Here is a 25,615-nt window from a genome sequence, read left to right on the forward strand (position 1 = left end):
ATGTGGTCACTTCAGCTTAACAAGCATTTGTGACATTACGCTTTACATTTAAACAAGTGACTTACCTGAATCTGAAAGCACTGAAGATGGTGACCTTTTAAAACTGGCCCCTCCTTTCAATAGAGCGTTTAAAGTAATGTTTTCTAAAGAGGAACTCTCATTTTTTGATATTCCCACATCATCTCCAAAAATATTTAAGTCCAGAAAAGAGAAAAACAGTCAATCAACTGCCTCTTTATGAGAAATAATTAATATTTATTATAACAGAAGCTACTGGGTCTTGCAAATTTCAGCATTATAGTTCAACATATTCCACTAAAGCCATATATATCACTTTCAGCTAAATGACAGTACACAAGCTTTAAAGTGTTACTCGTTAAAAAAACACACCATGAGCTAAATTCCACTTACTTTCAGATACCATTTTCTCAGTTCCTGTATGTTTCATTTGTCCCCACGGATTCTGTTCTTTGTTTTCATAATCTTTAATGTCAAAAGCTTCTTTTTCCTCTCTTCTCTTCTGTTTCATCTTGTCAAAAGTAGATTTTGAAACAGAAATTTTGATCTGCGTGAAAAAGTTGAAATATCTGAAAGTATTCAGTGAGTTCAACACTTAAAATAACTACCTTCATCTCAGACAACTGTATATGGGGCATTAAATATCTATATACAAAATAAACTATACATTTCTTAGTTCTTATTTCAGGAATTCTAGAATGGAGTAGAATTATATAGTGCTAACATCCAACTAAATTTGTGCCTGAGGATATTAGTCTGCTACTCCTTGATTATATCCTAGAAAATTGTTATATCCATGCATGTACATATACAGTATAAAAAACACTAGATGCTTTATATCAGAACATAAATATATATGGTCGAAAGAAAAACAATTTATTATTTAAATGATTAAGCATAAGAATTTTCAATTATATTGTAATTTAAAAAAACTTTAATTGAACATTCTCACCAACTGGAATCTGATAGATACAAAATAATAATGTACTATAGGCTTAAAGTTACCACCCTAATAATTAAGCAAATAACCTTACATCTTTTTCATTCTCAACATCAAGATATGATGGAATACTTTGTTGGAAGGCTCTTCCATAAATCCCTGGTGGTGGTGCAATACTTTGTTTAACTGAAAATTTATCTCCATTTTCCACAGAAGATCTCACTGATTGGCTGCTGGTTGCTGCCACTGAATTTGGACTTCCAAATACACCTAAAATCAATGAACAATCAAATGGCCATTAAATATTTATGTGATGTCCCTCTGGATAACAAAGCTTAAGACAAGGCCCTTGCCACTCTGGCTAGTAGCCCAGTTGGTTACAGTGTCATCCCTGTATGTCAAGGTTGGGGATTCGATCCCCAGTCAGAGCACATACAAGGATCAACCAATGAATGCATTGGAACAACAAATCGATGTTTCTCTCTCTTTTCCTTCTTCTCACGCTCTCTAAAATTAATAAATAAAAAATTTGAAAAAAACACAAGGATCTTGCTTTCAAGAAATAAACAATATAGTTAATAAGAAAAAGACTAAATAATCATAACATATAAAAGCAAATACCTTAACAGAACAATAAGAGTATTATAAGACAATATCAAATGAGATAATGTAAGTGCTGAGTTCACAGGAAGAAAAGGTTGGTGTGCTGGGTGTTTAAGATGATTTCAAGGAACAAGGATTTGAGCTGGGATTAGAAAGCACAATGGATTTGGAGACAAGAAAGGAAGGAGGGAAGTACATCCTATGAAATAGGGATGCTTATAAGCAGACAGAGCTGAACAAGTATAAAGCACGTATGTGGAATGAAGAAATTAGTTTGGTTTGGCATAAGGTGAGTACAAAAACAACAGAAAGAAAGTTTGTAAGAGTAGGTTGGAAGCAATCTGAGGAGGGCCTTCAAATGACCTAATGAGACTCTATCAGGCAAAAAATTTAGGAAAGATTTCCATACATTTCATTCTATGTACCAAAAATAAGATATACACCCTCAATGCCTATCATCACATTCTAGTTCTTCAATTAAAAAAGAGACTATTTGGGATGTGGCAGGGGAATCCTTTCTCATTGTATATGGATGTCAAATTCTCATGCTTTACACTTCAAGTATCTTACAATTTTATTTGTCAATTAAACATCAATAAAGCTGAAAAACCCCACCTAATTTTAAAGGATATTTGCAAATATGTATTTCAAAGGTCCTCTAACCCCCCCTAAAATATATAACAGGTGTTAATTCTGATTTGGCTAGATACTATATAAGCAGTAATAAAATTATATTGTTATACTGAGTACTAAAAGCAGATAAATAAGAACTACCATTTCAATTTAAATATGGTAAAACTGCCTTAGCTATCCTAAGTGTCTTAGAAGTATCCAAATTGTAGTTATGTATATAAAACATCTCTTTGAAAACTACTGACATGAATTTACTGTAGATTCTCTAGAGAATAGAAATGCAAAGATAAGCATTCCCTTCTAATTCTTTCAATTTAATAACTTTTCAAAAAGGAAGTTCTATTCAGTACCAGAATCACACTTTTCTCTATTCTTTATTGATATATTTTGCTTATGTGTGAAGAACATAAAATACAATTAAAAAGCTAAGTAACTTTAAATACCTTTTCCAACAACTACTACTGAGTCTTCTGATAAGGTATTTGTGGATGTGAAGTCAGAACTGGAAATTTGTTGTAAATTTGATGATGATCCTGTAAATCCTAAAGAAAAAAAAACCCATATTTAAAAATACTTATATTACATAGTATTTTAGGATACCATAATATTTTAATTTTTATAATATGGTTTTTGAAAAGTGAAAATTTATTTCATACAAAGTATTTATTCACACATGTTCATTAATTCAATAAATATTTATCATTAGAATATCTAGTATAGACTAGGCACCAGAGTGAAAAGAAACCCTTCTTCCCGTAAGATGTTTTTATACACCAGAGTTAGCGGGAAAGATACACAAGAAACTAGGCAGAGCATGATGTCAAGTAACAAAAGGATAACCATGAAGCAAAGCCTCTGCCCCCTGGAAACAGATCAAGTCAATCTCACAGCAGTATGTACTTTCCAAGGTTAACTCCCATCTCAATTTGTGATTATTTATTTAATTATCCTCTCTCCTGCTAGATTTTAAGCTCTATGGAGAAAGAACCTATGTCTAGTTTTGATCATCATTCTTTTCCAGAGCCAATTATTACAGTGCTTGGCACATACCAAGTGTTCAATAAATCTATGTCAGATACATGTTACAAGGCAGAAAAAATGAAAAGCAAAATACAATAAATTTAGGGCCTGTGAAAGAAAATCAGTTAACCATGTTAAACTTAATTTAAAAACTGTTTTAAAAAATTAAGCAAATATCTGGTCAAGAGAGCAGCATAAACAGAGTATTTGAGTCCTTCCACAACCAAATCAAAATTACAACTAAAGTACAGAGCAATCATCATTCATAACCTCCAGAAATCTAGCGGAACTGAAGTCCTAAAACTAAGGATATAAAGAAGAAGTCACATCAAGACTGGGAGGAGTGGCAGAGACATGGAATGAGTTGATTGCACACTCACGTGTGGGAGATAAAAATTGAGAGGGATATCTCAACTTTGAAGGCAACTCCTGAGGAGGAGAGAGAGAACAAAATTTGAAAACCTACGGGAAAAAAATGACAGAAAACTTCCCTAACCTGGTGAAGGAAATAAGACATTCAAGTCCAGGAAGTGCAAAGAGTACCAAACAAGATGAACCCAAAGAGGCCACATGCAAGACACATCGTAATTAAAATGCCAAAAGTTAAAGATAGAGACAATCTTAAAAGTATCAAGAGAAAAGCAGTTAGTTACCTATAAGAAAGATCTCATAAGACTGTGAGCTGACTTCTTAACAGAAACTTTGCAGGTCAGAAGGTATTGGCACAAAATATTCAAAGTGATGAAAAACAAGGACTTACAACCAAGATTACTCTACCCAGCAAAGCTAGTATTTAGAATTGAAGAACATATAAAGAGCTTCCCAGTCTAGAAAATCTAAAGGAGTTCATTACCACCAAACCAGTATTATAAGAAATGTTAAACGGTCTTCTTTAACAAGAAAAAAAGATAAAAAATATGGATAATAAAATGACAATAAATATGTATATCTAGCAACAATTACATTAAATGCAAATGGATTAAATTCTATCAAAAGACATATATATGGAGGCTGAAGTGATAACAAGACCCTTACATACCCTGTCTATAAGAGACTCACTTCAGATAAAAAACACACATAAAGACTAAAAGTAAAGGCATGGAAAAAAGATATTTCATGAAAATGGAAACAAACAAACAAAAGCTGGGATCACAATACTTATATCAGACAAAACAGACTTTAAAACAAAGACTATATAACAAGAGACAAAGAAGAACCCAGCAATTCCAGTCCTGGGTATTTATCTGAAGAAACTCAAAACACTAAATCAAAAAAACATATACATTCATATGTTCATTGCAGCATTATTTACAATAGCCAAGATATGGAAGCAACCTAAGTGTCCATCAACAGATGAATGGGTAAAGAAGTGGTGGATATATACAATGGAATATGACCTAGCCATAAAAAAGAATGAAATATGCAACCTTATGGGTAGACCAAGGTATTGTGGTAAGTGCACTAAGTCCAACAAAGGAATACAATGTCATATGATTTCACTTACATATATAATCTAAAAAACAAAATAAATGAACAACCTGAACAGAAACAGACTTTAGATACAGATATTTTGACAGTTGCCAGATGGGAGGAGTTTTGGGAAGATGGTGAAAAAGGAGAAGGGATTTCGGAGTACAAGTTGGTAGTTACAGAAAAGTCATGGGGTTGTAAATACAGCACAGGGAATATAGTCAATGACACTGTATTAACTATATGTGGTGTCAGATGGGTACTAGAATTATTGGGGTGATCACTTAGTAAGTTATATAATGTCTAATTACTGGGCTGTACACCTGGAACTAACATAATAGTGTGTGTCAACTATAAGTAAAAAATAATAGATTATTTAAAGTGAAAAAAAAAGCAGAGTAGAACATGTACAGTATTTTTTCTTATTTGAAAACATTTTTATGTATACTCATATCTTTGTATGAACATGAAAAAAGGTAGGAATAATAATTATTTGCCAAACAGAAAAAAGTAATTAGGTAATAAGTAAAATTTGAGAGAAAAAATTAAGCAAATAAATTACTTTGCTAATTTGGTGAAGCTAATGACTTGTTTTGGTTATGTATGAACATGGCAGAGATTAAAGAAAGAAACCCATGTAGGTGATCATTTTTCATATTTTCCTTTTGATTATTTTGGAATAATCAAAATTAATGTTCATTGTTACAGCACATGACAAAAGAAACATCTAATAGCCCAAACAGGTTTTCAGTAACAAAGGGAAGAAAATTTCAATAAATGAAACAATTTACTCAACAATAGTCCACAACATACAATCTATATATAAACTACCAAGAGATGATTCAATAATTAGACAAACTGCATGAGAAAATGTATAAAAAACATGTTATCTTTATGTAATTTAACTTCATTCATCGAAGAGGCTGACATAACTAATAATTTTTAAAGTTACTTTTACTTTTTACACTATATTTTCTTCTCAACAAAGATGTATTAACAGAAATATTGCTCAAACTTCACTTCTAAAATATAAAGAAAAATATTTTACAAGATCCTTTACATATAAGCTATCTTTAAATAATTTGTTATTATTTCTGCCCAACTTATGCAAATAAAGGAGAAAATATTAACCCATGGAATCCAATTTGCTAACACTCTAAGCATCTATCATTAATCACTTTCTCAAGTCATTCGTTGGTTGTTATTATGTAGAAAATGGGCAGGTTCAAAGAGACAATCAGCAGAGAAGAATGGGAAAAGATGTGGTTCTGAGATCTAATCCTTCAGAAGTCTGAGTTTTCTTGCATATGAATTCACTCATATATGCAACACACTGCTATGTTTCTTTCAGGAGCTTTTTCATTCACTGTACCACTGCACTCATTATTTAAGCAGATTTGAGAATGCAATTTTTAAGTGATTGTGCCCAAAGTTGTACTATTAGTTTTGGTTGGCGGTTGCTCATCACCACTCCATTTCTTTAACAAGTAGCACAAAACACCTTTATATATAAAGCATAAGAGGGACATAAAGATAACAGTATTTTTATTTTTAAGTATCTTATCCTACTTCAGGCCAGGTAAGTGAAGAAAGCTTTCTAAAACAATGGCTTTTAACCCAGTATTCAAAAAGCACACATGATCTTGACACATTAAGATTGGGAAAAGGCATGGAGGTGGACTATATGTGGTAACTAAGAAAACTACTAGTATTAAAAATGCTAAAGCATAGGACATGAAAAGAGGTATAGTAGTAAGAAATAATCCCCCTCCTCAAAAAAAGTTAAGCAAAGGAAAGATTCTTAAGAAAAATTAAGGTATGGAGGAGGAAATTTATTCTGTTGGAACAAGGAACCACTAAAAATTTTGAATATGTAAGAGGATGTCTTTACTCAAGAAAGAGAATTCTGGAAGAGTGTGCAGGCTGCATTAAAAAGGATGAAAAATAAAAGGCATGTCTTATTAGAAAACTGTAATTATCAAGGAGTGCTAATGAAGGCACGAATTAAACTGAGACGCACTGGTAGGATGGGTGGCACTGAATAACCTTGCGGAGGGTAAGGAAAAGGCGACACTAAAGCTTTAAGTCTCCGTAACTGGGAAAATGCTGACGCTACTAACAGAAATGGACAACAAAGGAAGAGAAACAGGTCAGAAAGGAAGCTAAGTTTGGTTTTGAACGTTTATTCTTGTTGACTGGAGAGATCTTGTACATGTTTATTTTAGAATTGGAAGTGTGAGTATGAAGTAATTTTCTGGAGTTTGAAATAATTTTCTGGAGTAGAATTAACTGCTGGTCAAAAGATATACATATTTTTATGACTTTGCTCTCTAAGAAAAGGATACCACTAGGAGTGAATGAATATATTTAGCAATTACTTCAAAACAATTATCAATATAAAAAATTAAAAAATTTTATGTTAGGGTATGAGTTACCTTCAGAAGGAAAACTATATTTTTTATTTGATTTTCTTTACATAAGAAATAAAATATGTAGGTAAATATGAAAAAAACCTGTTATTCTTGTATAAAAACAATGAATAACTGATCTCTTCCACAAAGAACAGATATTGAATTACATTAGGATTAACTTTAAAGAAATTTATAAAAAAAATAACAAGGAAAGTTTCTAAACAAGTTCTCTCTTAACTCAATTTGAGTTATTTCCACAAAAAGTACACACATCCTAGAATGCCTGACTGCCTGCACACATACGACTTAAGATATCAAAAGTAACAAAAGTTGACCTTATTACAACCACCATTGTCATACAAAAACAAAAACCAAAAAGGACAGCTTCTTAACACTTACTAGATAATTACAATGCTTAAATATAGGTGATTTCTAAGTACTCTATTTAAATATTTATACCCTTCAAAATCACTTGCTCCTTACCCTAAGAAAAATTTCTAAAATGTAGCTGTAATACGATCTCTGAAAAAATGGATAGAGCAGTCACAGAAATGCTACTTGTTACTAAGTTAAAAAAAACAAAGAATGTAAATTATTAGGAATAACGAAGAACCCTCCTCAGGTTCTACTACAGAAAAATTATTATATATTCCTGTTTGCAGTTTTATTCTATGGTTACAACCTAAGTAGGCATTTAAGAGTCATTTACTCAGATGATTTCTCCACCTCATTTTAGTGGTAAAATGTCTTACGAAAAAAGTGTGTGTGTATGTATGTGTGTTCTCGGGACTGGGGACAGTGTCAGTAGGGATTCCCTAGTTTTAACCTGTTAGGCAGTTGTTTCCCTGCAATGGCTCCTCAGGCAAGCCCATAAGTCAATGGATGAACTGGTGTGTTCTCCTACTTAGAAAACTTATTTAAGCAACATATCAGCAGAAGGCTAAGAGAAAAAAAAAATCTCAAAATGGAGAAATTTAAGTTAATGTTTCCTTATTGGCATGCTCACGGAGGATTCTGACTTAGAAACATTCAATCTTAAAAATTAACTTGTGAAACTGGACTTCCGGCCAAGATGGAGGCTTAGACGGACACGCTAACTCTCCCCCTACAACTAGAGAGGAATACAACTACTTCAAAACAAAGGATAACTAGAAATTCCAGAAAATAAAACTACACGGAAGCCCAACATATGAAGTTATAAACCAGCGGTGCCATTCGGGCAGGTAAGAGTTAAAGAGGGCAAAGCTGTTTGCGGAGCGGCGGGGCGGCGAAAAATCCCAGCGGCAGTCAAGCCCCTGGCAGTGCGTGACCCCAGCGCTGGGGAGAGCGGCCACCGCATCGCCTTGAACAGTGAGGCCCAGGGGGGCGGGAGGACGGATCCCGGTCTCCTAGCTGAATAACTGTGTGAATCCATCTTGGACCCCCGCCCCCAAAGAAAGCACCACAGGGCTGCGAAATAGGTCGCAGACAGGCGCCGGTCGCTGACTTGTGACGCCAAACGGCGCCGGTCGCTGGGTCATTACGAGTACACAGGCACTGCCCCCGACAGCCGGCCCAAGAAAACAAAACGCATCTGTCGAAATGTGGCAGACAACTATAGAAATCCCGGTGACACAGCCCACCAGGCAGCAGATAGAGAACCTGACAGATGAACAGATAAGAAACCTGTCAGAGGCTCAGTTCTGGGCCATTGTTATCAGGTGGCTTACAGAATTCACAAAAGAGCAGGAAAAAGATAAGAAAGAAGCGAAAAACTTTCATAACGAAAGGAACAAAACCGCATACGAGACAGATGGTGAGGAAAAAAAATCCAGAGTTCATTTCAACAAACTGGAATATGGAGAAGGAACAAGCAGTCAACCAATGCAGCGAGAGGAAATGGGAAGCAACAATGAGAGGATCAGAAACCTCTGGGACAGCTATAAAAGGCCCAACATAAGAATCATTGGTTTGCCAGAGAGCGAGGAAGATGAACTAGAACTTGAAAAATTGAGTGAAAATATAATAAAGGAGAACTTCCCAGACTTGGGGAAGGGAATAGACTTGCAGGTCCAGGAAGCAAGGAGAGTTCCCAAGAGACTGGACCCAGGGAGAACCACTCCAAGACACATTATAATCAAAATGTCAAAAATTAAAGATAAAGAGAGAATCTTAAAAGCAGCAAGAGAGAAGAAAAGAATTATGTACAAAGGGGTCCCAATTAGACTATCAGCAGACTTCTCAAGGGAAACCCTACAGGCAAGAAGGGACTGGCAAGAAATATTCAAAGTAATGAAAATCCAAAACCTACAACCACGAATACTCTATCCAGCGAAATTGTCATTCAGAATAGAAGGACAGAGAAAGTGTTTCCAGGACAAAATAAAACTGAAAGAGTTCATTAGATCCAAACCACTGTTATATGAGATGTTAAAGGGACTGGTTTAAAAAACAGAAGCTAGGGAGATGAAACAAAGGCAAACTAAATAGGCAACGAGAGTGGAAAAGGAACTGTGGGTATGGGAAGCATATTGGGGGGAGGTCAACAGGGAGGGGGAATGGGGAAAGGGAGGGAGATGATATAGGAATTGGGGATCAAGGTAGGAGGGAACAGAATAGACGGAGAGAGGTTGGGAGGAACTGTATGCACAACTAATGGACATAATCTAAAAGGGGGGGACAACTGGAGGGAGGGGGGCCACCGGGTGGAGGGGAGCAGAGGGAAGGGAAATTGGCACAAATGTAATATTTTAATCAATAAAACACATTAAATCTGAAAAAAAAAAATTAACTTGTCATGAAATTTACTAACCTTTTGTATGCTTATGTCTTGGGTGTTCCTTATTTTGTATTTTTAAAACACTAGATGAAATGTCATGTGACCTATCATCTTCACAATCACCACATCCAAACCCATAGTGCATACGTTGACCAATTATGCTTACACTGGATGTTGTAATCCCTATAAAATAAAATACATAAAAATATTTATTTTAATGATTTACGTAGTATGACAGAGAGTTACATATGTCCCCCCTAACTCTATGTTGCCTTCTAGCTTTTTTAAAATGTCAGTAACACAGAGGTAGAAATTATAACATTACTGTAATTTTTAAAGTTTTATCTTCTTTTAAATTTTGTAATACTTTTTACTTACTACCAGATAAGAACATTTATTGTAAGCCATACTATAACATTTTATAAAACAGGCTTGAAAATACAATGAAATACAAAATTCAATGTTAAAGGGATAATCAAATATATATATTTTAAAATATGAAAAGCATTTAATGTTTAAATGACAGTTTAAACTTTACAGCAAAAAAGAAAAATAAATTATCTAGACCTGTTTAAACTGTGTCTTGAGAGATGCCTATATTCCTCATTTCTCTCTTTTTTACCACTCTTACGTATGGGTCTATAGATATACTGGTCTGGCTGGTGAGGCAGTACACTACATAATGACTAAGAGCTCAGAATCTAGAATCTTACTTCCTGGCTTTAAATCATAGCATTGCCATTTAAACCACTGACAGAACCTGGGCAACACACCTAACCCTATTTGTAAGATGGGGATAACAGCTGTACTTCTTCCAGAACTATTGTGAGGGTGAAATGAAGAAAACAGATGTAAAAGGCTTACCACAGTGTCTAGCATATTATAAAATGCCCAAATGTTACATTCCTAATTAAAAATATATCAAAACCATAACATAGGTCTCTTTTTAACAAATACCAAAAATTTAATCTATATGTTTGAATGTTTAAACTGACCACCCACCCTATACTAAGACTCTGTAGCAAGGAAAACCACAAAATCCTAGGCAATATATATTTCACTCACCATCCATTTTTTATATATAGCGCCTCTGTAAACCATAAGTAGTAATAATAAAATACAATGTATTTAGCCCGGGCTGGGTGGCTCAGTTGGTTGAAGCACTGTTCCATACACCAGAAGGTTGTGAGTCAGACTCCTGGTTGGGACACGTACAGGAGACAACCCAATCTATGTTTCTCTCTCACATCAATGTTTCTCTCTCTCTCTCTCTCTCTCTCTCTCTCTCTCTCTCTCTCTCTCTCTCTCAACAACAAGAACAAAACAATAAAAACATATCCTCGAGATTAACAACTAAAGGAGACAGACAAAGGCAGTAGATCCCTGGATGTCTCCAACAGGCTGCCTAGGCCCAGACTGGTACAGGATCTAACACCACCAGGGGCAGATCCAGAAAGTGCAGATCATTCTAAGAAGCACCAACAAACAACAGGAGTCACAAAAATGGGGAGACAGAGAAACAACCCCCCATCGAAAGGAAAGGTAGAATCCCCAGAAAGAGTGCTAAATGAAATAGAGGGGAGCAAACTATCAGATATGGAATTCAAAACATGGATTATGGAAAAGCTCAGTGAGCTCAGTGGAAACTACAAAGAACTCCAGGGAAACTACAAGGAACTCCAGAAGAACTACAAGGAACTTACTGAGAATTACACCAGCATGAAAAAGGACATAGAAGCTATCAATAAAAGCCAGGAGGAAATGAAGAATACAATCTCTGAACTGAAGAACACAGTAGAAGGAATTAAAAGCAGGCTAGAGGAAGTAGAAGATCGGATCAGCGAGCTGGAGGACAATGTAGAAAAAAACTCACAGACAGTGCAACAAAATGAAAAAAGACTGAACAAGAATGAACAGGTTCTAAGACAGCTGCAGGACAACATAAAACTTAATAATATCCGTACCATAGGAATTCCAGAAGAAGAAGAGCAAGGGATAGAAAACCTCTTTGAAAAACTAATGACAGAAAACTTCTTTAACATGAGGAGAGAAAGAGTCACGCAAGTCCAGGAAGCACAGAGGGTCAATGAAGATGAACCCCACACAGGCCCACTTCAAGGCACATCATAATTAAAATGGCAACATTGAAAGACAAAGAGAGAATCCTAAACGCAGCAAGAGAGAAACAACTACTAACATACAAGGGAGCTGTCATCAGATTTCTCAGTAGAAACACTACAAGCCAGAAGGGAATGGCAAAAAATATTCCAAGCAATAAAAAACAAAGGTCTACAACCAAGAATACTCTACCCAGCAAGGTTCTCATTCAAAATGGAAGGTGAAATAAGGAGTTTCCAAGACAAAAGAAGGCTAAAAGAATACATTTCCACCAAACCAGCATTGCAAGAGATGCTAAAGGGTCTGCTTTAAGAAGATGAAGAAACAGAGAGACAGAGAGGAACACGAGTACAAAGGGGGACAATGACAATGAATAAGTACTTATCGGTAAAAACCTTAAAATGTAAATAGATTAAATGCTCCAATCAAAAGACATAGGGTAGCTGAATGGATTAGAAAGAATGACCCACATATATGCTGTCTACAAGAGACCCACCTTAGAACAAAAGATCTACACAGACTGAAAGAGAAGGGATGGAAAAAAGTATTTCAAGCAAATGGACATGAAAAAAAAGCTGGGGTAGCAATACTTATATCAGACAAAACAGATTTCACAGCAAAGGCCATAAAAAGAGACAAAGAAGGACATTTCATAATACTTAAAGGAAAAATCCAACAAGAAGATATAACCCTTGTAAACATATATGCACCCAACTTAGGAGCATCCAAATATGTAAGGAAAATTTTGAAAGACTCCAGAAAAGATAAAGACAGCAATACACTCATAGTAGGGGACTTTAACGCCACATTGTCAACAATGGACAGCTTTTCGAAGCAAAGAAACACCAAAGATATTGAGGCAAAAAAACAACACTCTAGATCAAATGGACTTAGTCGATATATATAGAACTTTTCACCACAAAGAAGCAAAATATACATTCTTCTCAAGTGCACATGGAATATTTTCAAAGATAGACCACATGGTAGGACACAAAACAAGCCTCAACAAATTTAAGAAAATTGAAATTATATCAAGCATCTTCTCAGATCACAACAGCTTAAAACTGGAAATCAACCTCAAGGAAAAAACTCAAAAACATTCGAACTCTTTGAGAATGAATAACATAATATTAACTAATGAATGGGTTAACAATAATATCAAGGAAGATATCAAAAAGTTTCCGGAAACTAATGATAATGAACACACAACAACCTAAAACCTATGGGATACAGCGAAAGCAGTCCTGAGAGGAAAGTTCATAGCAATACAGGCCTACCTAAAAAAGCTAAAAGAATCTCTAATAAAAAATCTAACCCTACAGCTACAAGAACTAGAAGAAGAATAACAAGCAAAGCCCAGAGCAAATAGAAGGAAGGAAATCATCAAGATTAGAGCAGAATTAGTTCTTTTTCCCAGGCGGCCGCGAAGATGGAGGACATTCAGACGGAGCGGGCCTACCAAAAGCAGCCCACCATCTTTCAAAACAAGAAGAGGGTTCTGCTGGGAGAAACTGGTAAAGAGAAGTTGCCCCGATACTACAAGAACATTGGTCTGGGTTTCAAGACGCCCAAGGAGGCTATCGAGGGCACCTACATTGACAAGAAATGCCCCTTTACCGGTAATGTCTCCATCCAAGGGTACATCTTGTCTGGCGTGGTGACCAAGATGAAGATGCAGAGGACCATCGTTATCCGCCGAGACTACCTCCACTACATCCGAAAGTACAACCGCTTCGAGAAGCGTCACAAGAACATGTCAGTGCACCTGTCCCCTTGCTTCAGAGATGTCCAGATTGGCGACATTGTCACCGTGGGTGAGTGCCGGCCCCTGAGCAAGACGGTGCGCTTCAATGTACTCAAGGTCACCAAGGCTGCTGGCACCAAGAAGCAGTTCCAGAAGTTCTGAGACTGGATACCTGTTCACTCCCCCAAAGGAAATAAAGTTATTTTCTCAGTCAAAAAAAAAAAAAAGATTAGAACAGAATTAAATGACAGAGACTAAACTAACAATTCAAAGGATCAACAAAAGTGGGAGCTGATTCTTTGAAAAGATAAACAAAACTGACAAGCCTTTAACCAGGCTCATCAAGAAAAAAAGAGAGAGGACCCAAATAAGTAAAATCAGAAATGGAAGAGGAGAAATCACAACCGATACCACAGAAATACAAAGGATTGTAAGAAATTATTATGAACAACTGCATGGCAAGAAATTTGACAACCTAGAGGAAATGGACAAATTCCTGGAAACATATAATCGTCCAAAACTGAATCAAGAAGAAGCAGAAAGCCTGAATAGACCAATAACAACTAGTAAAATTAAAGCAGGAATCAAAACACTCCCTGCACACAAAAGTCCTGGACCGGATGGCTTCACAGGTGAATTCTACAAAACATTTAGGAAAGAACTAACTCCTATCCTCCTCAGAGTATTCCAAAAAATTCAAGAAGAGGGAAGACTCCCAAACTCGTTCTATGAAGCCAGTATTACCCTAATTCCAAAACCAGGTCAAGACACAACAAAGAAAAACTACAGGCCAATATCACTGATGAACATAGATGCTGGCAAATTGGATCCAGCCACACATTAGAAAGATCATACACCATGATCAAGTGGGATTCATCCTAGGGATGCAAGGATGGTTTAATATTTGCAAATCAATAAATGTAATACACCACATAAACAAAAAGAAAAAAAACCCTCGAGTGAGCGTTATATAAAAACAAAATACACAAAAATTAACCCAAATGGATTAGATGATAAGCTCCTTGACATAATAATCTCCTAGAGATAATTTTTTGGAATTGAAACCAGAAGTAAAGGCAACAAAAGCAAAAAATAAGTCAGTGGGATTACATCAAACCAAAAAGCTTCTGCTTAGTAAAGGAAACCATCAACAAAATGAAAAGGCAACTTACAGAGTAAAAGAAAATATTTGCAAATAATGTATTTGCTAAGGGGTCAATTTCCAAAATATATTTTAAAAACTCAGGCAACTCAATAGCAAAAAAAAAAAAACCATCCAATTTAAAAATGGGCAGAAGATCTGAATAGAAATTTTTCCAAAGAAGATATAAAGATGGCCAACAGGTACATGAAAAGATGCTCAGCATCACTAATCACTAAGTAAATGCAAATAAAAATCATGATATATCACCTCATACCTGTTAGAATGGCTATTATCTAAAAGACAAGAAATAACAAGTATTAGTAAAGATGTGGAGAAAAGGGAACACTTATGCACTGTTGGTGGGAATTAAATTAGTGCAGACAGTATGGAAAACAGTATGGAGTTCCCTCAAAAAATTAAATATAGAACTACCATGTGATCTAGTAACTTCAGTTTAGGGGATATATTCAAATAAAAAAAACCTCACTGTCTTGAAAAGATACCTGCACCTCCGTGTTCACTGCAGCATTTACAATAGCCAAGATATGAAAACAACTTAAGCCATCTATCTGTGGATGAACGGATTAAAAAATGTGATAGCCCTGGCTGGTATGGCTCAATGGATTGAGCGCTGGCCTGAGAACCAGAGAATAGCTGGTTCAATTCCCAGTTGGGGCACATGCCTGGGCTGCGGGCCAGGTCCCCAGTTGGGGGCAGGCGAGAGGCAACCATACACTGATGTTTCTCTCCCTTTCTCCTTCCCTTCCTCTCTCTCTAAAAATAAATAAATAAAATCCTAAGGATAAGTGAAGTAAGACAGACAAAGACAAATACCTTATGTTCTTCCTTATATGTGGAATCAAACAAAGGTTAAAGATACAGAAACCAGATTGGTAACTATAAAATTCTAACTCTGAAATGTATCCATTATCATTTTGACATCATTTATAATAAAAATCATACTTTCTATAAATCATATTTATAAAAGTCATACAATACCTATACTGGGGCTTTGTTCAGCTACCTGGAAGATTTTATTCTTTGCAGAAGAAAGCCTTGTTAGACAAGGTTTTGATCCAAATGTTGGAAATACATCTGACCTACAATTAAACAAAGTAATTTCAATAAACATTTAAGATCTTAAATCAAACATTTTTTTATTGGTATTCCTAGTTTACCTTTTGAACTTCCAACCTTTTAAACATATGGCCAATTCTTAATTATTCATGAGAAGACTGTCAAAGGAATTTAAAACTCTTCAACTTGTACCATAAAAAATCTTTTTTGGGGGGTCCAAAAAACAACTAATCCAAAGAAAGTTCATTCCAAACTAAACCAAATGATTCTAGTTGTCAAATAGACTACCTACCTTCATATATAATAATATAAAAATAGAGACTTAACTATATGGTAAATAAGAGATAAGCAACAAATGAGTTTAGTAAACACCACTTTCTTCTTGGACTACCATTTGCTGTATTGTTCTGACTTTATAAAGGCCTACAGGCCTTGTTTCACAAAGAAAGCAAACTGAAGAATGTTAAATCTTACTGTAGGGAAACTTTTAAATCAATTAAGTGTTGTAATGTCAACAGTCCAATGATAAGATATTATAAAGAAGAGTTGTTATGACAAAGTACAATTCTTCATAGTTGGACAGGCATATTTGTTAAATGGCCTAGTGAGAAATCAGTGTTAAACATTTTAGAAGAGTAATTTCTCTAGAACAGATTACTATAAATTTATATTTATACTCAGTATAATTCACTTGTATGAAAGAAAATATTTCAGTCCCTAGAAGGGTGGTTAGCAACAATTTTTTCTCCCCAAACCACTTAAGGATGAAAGCCCTGCACAAAGTAGTATAGTAGTGGCTTTTTTTGGCCATGATTCTAAAGGCAGAATGTGAACTCGTTAGGAATAATTGCTCTAAAGCTATTAAACTTAAATGTAGAAATACTAAATTCATTAAAGATAATTCAGTCTTTATATGAAGGTACACTGAACTCACTTCTCACAGAGTTCGATATCTGAAGAGAATAACTCTATGAGGCAACACAGGGAATACTGAATTCTCAATGTTATAGTATTAAATGAATTTCTCTTTACAACTGGGTACCAAATTACCTATAGGATCTTGCAACCCTAGTAGTATACAACATAAAATTTCATATTCTAGGAAGGTAAGGAGAGGACTTTAGGTCTAAAAGGTAAATATATATTTGAAATGTCTGGTAACAATAAAAAACTAATTACTATACCAGCTCACATATCCATTTCAAATATATTTTGTAAAAATATTGCATTAGTCTACCTAAGTAATTACAACAAAGGAATTTCCAGTAGGAAAAATATTCCAATTGCAAAATAAGCTGGTATTTGAATTAAAAATGAAAACGAAATCATAGAATGAGAAGAACTTACAACAGGAAACAAAATTTGGCTTAATTCTCTAAACTGCTGAAATAAAACACCCTTTTTCATTAAAGTTAACAGAACACCATCTCTACTTTGATTATGCAATTTCTATTTATTGTGGTTTTAGTTCACTTAAGTGAAAATAAATTTAATCTTAAATATTTTCTTCTAATAGCTGTATATAAACATGGTTCAGGATAAAATTAAAGGTAAATAAAATTAAAAAGGCTGACAAGAGCAAGTGTTAATAAGTATGTGAAACAATTAGAACTCTCACACATGGCTGCTGGGAATGTAAAATTGCACAAGCATTATAGAAAACTGTTTAACGCTTATTTTAAAGTTAAATGTACATCTACCCTATAACCAAGCAATTTCACTCTTAGGTTTTTGTCTAAAATAAAGAAGAAAAAGGATTCCCTAAAATCCTAAAACAGGGTCACAGATATCTCAGAAGCAAAGGTGGGATCACTGTTTAAGACTTAAGGAGTTCATTGAGCTAAAAAAAAAAAAATCTGTCAAATTGCTATGCTGAAAAACATTCTGTCAGGGTGGAGTCGCCAGCACTCTATTCCAACATTATTGCTTTAAGACGACTCCTAAGAGGGTTGCAAAAGCTATGGCATGAAGTCCCAAGTTTCTACAAAATAACAGAATGTAAGAAACAGCAGGGTAACAGCTAGGTAGGGTTTATCCATAAATTAGAGGAAACTGGTACATAGTTTTAAATGAAAGCAGTAACACCAGCTTTAGGTCAATTGCCAAAGAGTCAATGATCCAGAAAAGAGCTAAAAAAACAAGGAATACTGTGATCGACTTTAGATTGGCAAACAAGCAACTGAGGCATTGGGGAAGAGACTTCATACATACTCATTTAGGTGCTTTAGATTACAGTTGGGATTGTGTTCTCTCTCTCCACCCCCACCCCAAACCAAAGCCAAGTAAAGTAATATGTATAAACTTTTCCATTGACTTTTAAATGTATCTCAACATTTAAAAAATTAGAGAATTGTTATAAAGGTTTTTTTCAAATATGATATTAGAGTTTCAGACACAAATTACAGATTAGCCTTCATTTAACAAGTCAAAACATAAAATACATTATTCTCTTCCCCTGGGGAGTAGTAGACAGAGAAGAAGTCAATGATTCTTGGCTGTAAACTCCACTTTCACTGTAAGAGCTGATGTTTGGAGAGGAAGCCCGAGATGGAGAATCCACAGTCAAGTCGAGCTTAATTGCAGAATCAGGGCTTTCAAGATCAGAAGTACTGCCACTCAGTTTTGCTCTTTTCTTAGCTGCACTGTTACGAAGGGACCTAAGAGAACTCTGCATCTAAGAAAAAATAAAAATAATTAACTTTACAAAATAATTATATTAGTAAAAGTTATCCTTAGATTTTAAAATCCATTAACCAAATCTAGCTAGACATTTTTCTTCAATCCAGTACTAACCAAATGGATGTTGACATATCTGTACATAGCGTAAATAAAGATTTCATCACTTAGGTATTTATAAACAACCCACTAGGTTGTAAACCCCTGAAAAGGAAGGATCTCAGGCTATTACTCATCATGGTATTTTCAGCACTGGGCACAACTACTAATATATTGCAATAATTTAATTAATAAATGAATCATTGAATAGGATGGTAGATAGCAGAGTGAGTTAAAGTCACAGAGGTCCAGCTAAGCTTACGACACTTGTGTGCTCATCTGGCTATTTAGAGGTTCTATGAGATTAGCAAAAAGTAGTCCATTTTCAAAATTTTAAAGTTCACATCCACCTTGCCAGAGTTAAAGAGTTCAGAGAATAACAGATTATTTTATGTGACTCTGAAGCCAAGTAGTTCTAGAAATGCAGAGTAGAAATCATTATTTGAAACTAATACATTAAAGTTGGGAATAAAAATTTGAACAAATTAAGGAACACAAAAATATACATAAACTATGTTTTGTTTACATTTTGATTATAACAATTATAACAGTTGATTCAATAGTATGGCTAGTTCCCTAGTAAATCTTTGAAAGATTCAGTATCCAAAAAGAGTGGTATCCCCTTACATTTACTAATAATTATATTTTTAAAATTACCCTTTTGCCCTGGCTGGGTAGCACAGTTGGTTAGAGTGCCATTCCGATACGCCAAGGTTGCGGATTACATCCCCAGTCAGGGCACATAAAAGAATCAACCAATAAAACACTTTTTAAAACCTGACATCAGGCAAACTGAAATGATAAAAATGAAGCACCTATAAAAACAGTTCTCTGAATCCAAAGCAGTATAGCAGCCACATTATTTCTCTGGTATATTAATATGTACAGTTATCATACTTGCAATACATATAAACTACAAAAGTTTAAATGGAGTGACCTAGGATTCAAAGATGAGTATCCACTATCTTAATTTCATAAAGATAAATAAATCTGCACATATGTACAAGGGATAGGTTCAAGAATGGGGAGGGAGCTATGTTTCATTTATTTAAAAAATAGAAACAAATTGATACATTTTCATCTGGGAAGGGTTAGTGCAAGAATATATCACTATATCATTCTTACTTTTAAATAATTTTTATTATTGATTTTAGAGAGAGAGTGGAAGGGGAGGGGAGAAAAAGGGAGAGAGAGAGAGAGACATCAATTTGTTGCTCTATCCATCTATGAATTCATTGGTTACCTCTTGTCTGTTCCTTGACTGGAGATTGAACCTGCAACCTTGGCATATGTATTGGCATGGTGCTCGAACGAACTGAGCTACTTGGCCAAGGCACTTTTATATATATAAAGTATCTCATATATATGTATGAAATACTGGAAGAAAAATACATTAGAGTGTGTTAACAGTAAATTATTCTGGGAAGTGGGATTTGGTATGATGAATTTTCTTCCTAGTACTTCACTAAAGTTTCCATATTTTCTATAATAAATGTGAAACACTTTTATAAATAAGAAAACATGTACTGGGATTAAAAATTACTTGATTTTCCTTAAATAAAACTATTATATAACAGAAAATTACAAGCATTTGAAAATTATTAAAAAACAATATGTGGTTCCAACCTCTTCTTGATCCAAATCTTTATCCTTGATATTTAATTCTGAAAGATCAATTTTAAGACTGTCTTTTTCACTCTTCCAAATATCATCATGCTCTTTCTTTTTGGGTCCCATTGTGCTTAAACTGGCTTTATCAGGCAAAAGGCTGATTCCCCTTGGTATGGGAGGGACAGGCTTAGTCCCATTCAGGCCTCGACGGGAAGATGGTGATCTCACCAAGGCAGGTGTAAGCTGAACTGGAGGTTTTTCTTGAGAATTTTCTCCTGTATGAAAAATGTATATTTTACTTTTTTTCTTTTCTTTTTAATTTCAGAGAAGTGGAAGTTTTAATCACAAGTGTTTGGAATACACTGTTTTTAAATTAAAAAGCACATTATTTTTTATTAGAAGTATTTTACTACTTAAAATGAGATAAAAGTATCACTGTCCCCTAAACAAACATAACAAAACTGAGCCACAATTTATATAAATAAAAATATTAAATACCAAGTTAGATTTCTTTCTATATTCCTACACAACACCATGACTAATATTTGCATGGTAAAGTCCATAATAAGCTAGAAGAGCTGCTTTTCTTGCTTGATTTAATTATATAAGCAACATCTGAAGGACTACTATCTGCAAAGCAGTAACACTGGTCACTGGGGAGAACAAGTTGAATAATGTCTCATCTTTCAATACAGTATTTGATCTTGCAGGAAAGACAAATTCAGAAAGAAATTAATACAAGGGAATGAAGGTTCAGTGCTAACACAAAGTGATAAAACTGTATGATAAGTTAAAATGACCTTATGTGTATAAACTAGAACATTAGCACCATGGGGTAATTTAAAGGTGAAACACCTTACCTAAGACACCGAGGATAGAAAAACATGTGGAATATAGGGGCTGCCTTTAACAGATTTTTGAGACTGAATCTGTCTTGAATAAACTTATATGCTAATTTCGTGATTTTGGAGTGTGCTATGAAGAATATTTAGGTTAAAAACACTAGAAAACCTATCAAAATAATTTTAACATATACTAAATTTTCAATAAATGTTGAATGAATACTAGATATTATAGTAAATATATGAATGACATTTTATATTGGTAAAGCTAAATTCGTTAGTAGGTTCTCAGGCTGTTCATGTCCATGTCCATGTCCATGATAAAGCTTTATTATTTGCTTGGTTCTGAAAAATGATTCTGAAGTGGCAATCTAAGAAAAAGAATTGATGATTTCAACTGAATTTTATATTACACATTTGATCTAGTTAACATACTACTAAATATTTTCCCAAATACTTACTAATGCACAGAAATAAAATGCAATTTACAAGCTTTTAAAGATCTGGTAACCCTAACTTCAAAATAATAATTAAAACATAAAAATAAATTTGAAAAAAAGCATGAATTTTTACCATCATTTCTTCCCATGAGGCCAGATGATTTTTGGCTGACAACCTTTTTCTGAGGACTTAGCTTTGATAGTCCTTCAAAGCTTTTATGAGGCCAGGAATTTGAGAAATTAATAGAATTATCCTGAGACTTCTTTGGAGATACAGTACAAAATGTGTGTTTTGGGCTAGTTCGAGGTGATGAGAGAGGATACGATGGAAGGATGAAGGCTCCTGGACTTGGATTTGAACCAGAGTATGATGAAGTACGTTCTGTTTGACTACCAAATGTCTGTTGTGTTTTACTGCCAAAATTTAGGCTAGCATACACTGTATTAAAAAAAAGAGAGAGAGAGAATGTTATTCCCACTAAGCTGTACACCTGAAACCAATACAAAATAAAATTGAAAGAAAAATGAGAGAATGTTATCTATCTATATACAACTTCTAAGAGTTTTAATTTTTGCTTTTCACATTAAGGCTTTTATTCCAGCTGGCATTTATATTTTTATATGGTGTAAGGTAAAGATCTAATTTAACCTTTTTCTATATAGACAGTACAATTTTCCCAGGGCCACTTTTCTAGCCATCTATTCTTCTCCCTTCATCTATAAATCTCCTATTTATTATTTGGGTCTATTATTAGATGCTTCTTAGTGGTTCCATTATCTATTTATCTATGCCCGTTACAATGTTTTATTTATAATCACGCTGACAGGATAAGTTCCCTTCCATTTTGGTCTTCTTTAGAATTATCTAAGCCATTCTTGACCCTCCATTCTTTCATATGAATTTCAAGATCAACCTGTTAGGCTCCATGAAACACCCTGTTAAAATTTTGCTTGAAATGACATTGAATTTATGGATTAGTCTAGGAATAACTATCATTTTCCTGATATTGAGTTCCTATTTAAAAATATGGGATCTTTTATTTCTTTATTTATTTGATTTTTTATTACAGTTGTCCTGTTTCGCTCCCTATGTTCTCCCTTGCCTGTTCACCTCCCTGATCCTTTAATTTATTCAGATCTCTTTCCTGTCTCTCAAAAAAGTATTTTAGCTATCATAATAAAGGATATGCAAATCTTTGTTAGATTTCCAATATTTACAAATTTTGCTGATACTACAATTCCTTAAAAACTCCATCTTCTGAAAGTTGCTGATGCTCAGGAACTTTATTGAGCTTTGCATCCTAGTATTACACCAGGCAACCTTGCTGAATTATTTAATATTTTAATAATTTTCTGTATATCTATGTAGATAATCTAATCATGATAATAATAATAATAATGATGATGATGATGGTGGTGACTATGATAATCATAATTATGAGCTCTAATGTCTATTGAGCTCTTACTTTGTGCCAAGTGGTGTTCTAAGCACTTTATATGTATTAACTAATTTAATCCTTACAACAGTCTCGCAGGGGTAGCTATTATTTCTACTTTACAGATTTAAAAATAAAATACAAAGGAATACTAAGTAACTTACTAAAAGTCGCACATTAGGAAATTATAAAACTGAGCTATCAACCCAGGCATTTGGGATCCCAAGCATGTGCTCTTAACCACTACATCATACCATGTTTTATTTGTGAATAATGACAATTTTTGTTTCTTCCTCTTCAAATTTTATACTTTTAATTTTGAGCTAGGCACTCCTGAGATAGGCAATGCAATGACTCCTAAATTTTTACAACTGATTTTCCCTTAAAATCCAGACTCAACATCAAAATGCCACTTGAAATCTCTGCAGAGACAGATGTCCCAAGCATTACATATCAAAAACAAAACTCTTGATTTCCAAGGCAAATCTGTTCTTTTCCTCATCTTCCTCTTCTTGGTAAATGGCAGCTCTATTCTTCAAGTTGCTCTGGCTAACAGTGTTGGACTCATCCTTGACTCCTCTGTTCTCTCAAACTTCATATCTAATCTATTAACAAATCTTACTGGCTCTACATTAGCAATAAAAGGTGATCACTATATCTGGAAACTTAGATGAATACAGAATAAATGGCTTATTCATACTACATTATTACATATGTTAAATAAAGTCATTGACATTTCCAAACTTTACAGCCACGTTATATATTAGTATCCAAACACTTTTCAACACTTTCATTGCTTCCTCTCTAATACAAACCATTTACTCTCACCTTTATTATTGCTCTAACTTCCTAACTCGTCTCCTTTGCATCCACCCCTACTCCTGCAAGGCCTATTCTCCACATAGCAGCTCTGATCCTTTTAAAAGGCAGTCAGAACATGCTCTTTCTCTTCTCAAAAACCTCCAATGACTTCCCAACCCACTCAAAATAAAATCCCAAATTCTTACCATGCTCTACAAGGCCACCTGTCATCTTCTATAATTATTCTCCCCATCAATCATTTCACTGATTTCCCTTTTTTTTCTTCCAAAAAAAGCCAAATGTGGCCTTACTTCAGAGCATTTGTACTTTGTTGTTCTGTCTGGAATGTTCTTTTTCCACATACCCATGTGGTCCAATGCTTCACTTCACTCAGGTTTGTATAAATGTTCTCACTTCAGAGAAGTCTTCCTGTCACATTCTGTCCCCTCACACTGTCTTATTTTTCTTAAAATCACTGATTTCCATGCTTATTGCTCATTTATTATTTTCTATTCTATTAGATTTTGATCTTTAGATTCTTGAACAGTGCTGGTCTCAATAAATATTAGAGGAATTAATTGTAAATGCTCAACAGCAATGGTAACAGTGAACATTTGTTCCTTGTTCTTGACTTTAAAATGAATTCTGATATTTTACCACTAAATATATTTGCTATTGGTATTAACAGGTATCATTTAATAAGGTTAAGAAAGTTATTCTTACTTTGTTATAAATTTGTAATTATGCATGGGTGTTGAATTTTCATCAACTGCTTTTACTGTTATTAATACAATTATATGGTTTTTCTCCTGCTTTGATAAGGTTCAACTACAGGTTATCCTGGAAAACACCAACCTAGACATAATATGTAACATAAATATTTAAAAAACACATTGCTAGTCAATATGTAATTTGGTTTCCTAAAACTGTGTTTAGGACTTTGACTTTCATAAAAGTGAGATTGGACCACCATTTATATTTCTTTATTCACTGACCTTATCTCGTCATAATATTAAGATTATACTCATTTCATAAAATGGATTAGGGAGCCTTCTTTCTTTCTTGTTTTAGTTTGTACAAGATTTATCTCTGCCTTGAATGTTTGACAGAACACTAGGAAAACCATCTGGGCCTGGGATATTTTGTTTGCTTTTATGGGTAAAATTTTAAATCTAAAATTCCTTTAATGATTATAGGTCTGTTCAGTTTTTGTACTTCTAACTGAGATAACTTTGACAAGCTTACTGTGTTGTTCAAATATTCTGTATCATCTAATTCCAAGCTTCTTTATTTTAATGAGATTTTCCAGTAACATTTGTAATTCATTAATTTTATCCTTGTAATTTTGCCAAATTATACATATACACACATATATGTATACATATACACACACACTCAAATTTAAATCTTATCTTCCAGGTGAATTTTCTTTTTTTAATCATAATGATCCCTTTTAGCCCTAAAAGTGATTTTAGATTTAGTGTATTTTCCTTGATATCAATATTTTAATACCTGCTTTGAGTATTTATCTAGTATAGTACTTACCCCTTCTCATGGGGGACAGGTTCCAAGACCACTAATAAGATGGCTGAAACAACAGATCATATCAAATTCTATGTATACTATGTTTTCCCTACACATACATATCTGTGACAAAGTTTAACTTATAAATTAGGCATAATAAAAAGTTAATAATAACTAATAATAAAAAAGAGCATTAGGAGCGGTAATGTAGAACAATTATAACAATGTACTGTAATAAAAGTTATGTGAA

General features: G+C 34.2%; 1 protein-coding gene and 1 pseudogene across 2 annotated transcripts in view; one reads left to right on the top strand and one right to left on the bottom strand.

Moving 5' to 3' along the window:
• Positions 1-25,615, bottom strand: part of TOGARAM1 (TOG array regulator of axonemal microtubules 1) — a 108,648-nt gene that overhangs the window by 54,899 nt on the left and 28,134 nt on the right. Inside the window, exons 4-12 of one of the 2 annotated variants that reach the window (XM_090270106.1) lie at positions 21,738-22,043; positions 20,338-20,597; positions 18,378-18,610; positions 15,859-15,959; positions 9,887-10,036; positions 2,638-2,736; positions 1,053-1,228; positions 412-565; positions 66-200 (exon numbers count right to left, since the gene is read on the bottom strand). In XM_090270106.1, coding sequence (XP_090126232.1) covers positions 66-200; positions 412-565; positions 1,053-1,228; positions 2,638-2,736; positions 9,887-10,036; positions 15,859-15,959; positions 18,378-18,610; positions 20,338-20,597; positions 21,738-22,043 — 1,614 coding nt within the window. The remainder of the gene's footprint in view (positions 1-65; positions 201-411; positions 566-1,052; positions 1,229-2,637; positions 2,737-9,886; positions 10,037-15,858; positions 15,960-18,377; positions 18,611-20,337; positions 20,598-21,737; positions 22,044-25,615) is intronic. The other variant, XM_090270105.1, reaches the window with a different exon arrangement.
• LOC150015799 (small ribosomal subunit protein uS17 pseudogene) lies at positions 13,382-13,925 on the top strand (annotated as a pseudogene).

Source organism: Furipterus horrens, unplaced genomic scaffold, assembly GCF_987537825.1.
Source record: "Furipterus horrens unplaced genomic scaffold, mFurHor1.1.pri manual_scaffold_3, whole genome shotgun sequence".
NCBI classification, from domain to species: Eukaryota; Metazoa; Chordata; class Mammalia; order Chiroptera; family Furipteridae; genus Furipterus; species Furipterus horrens.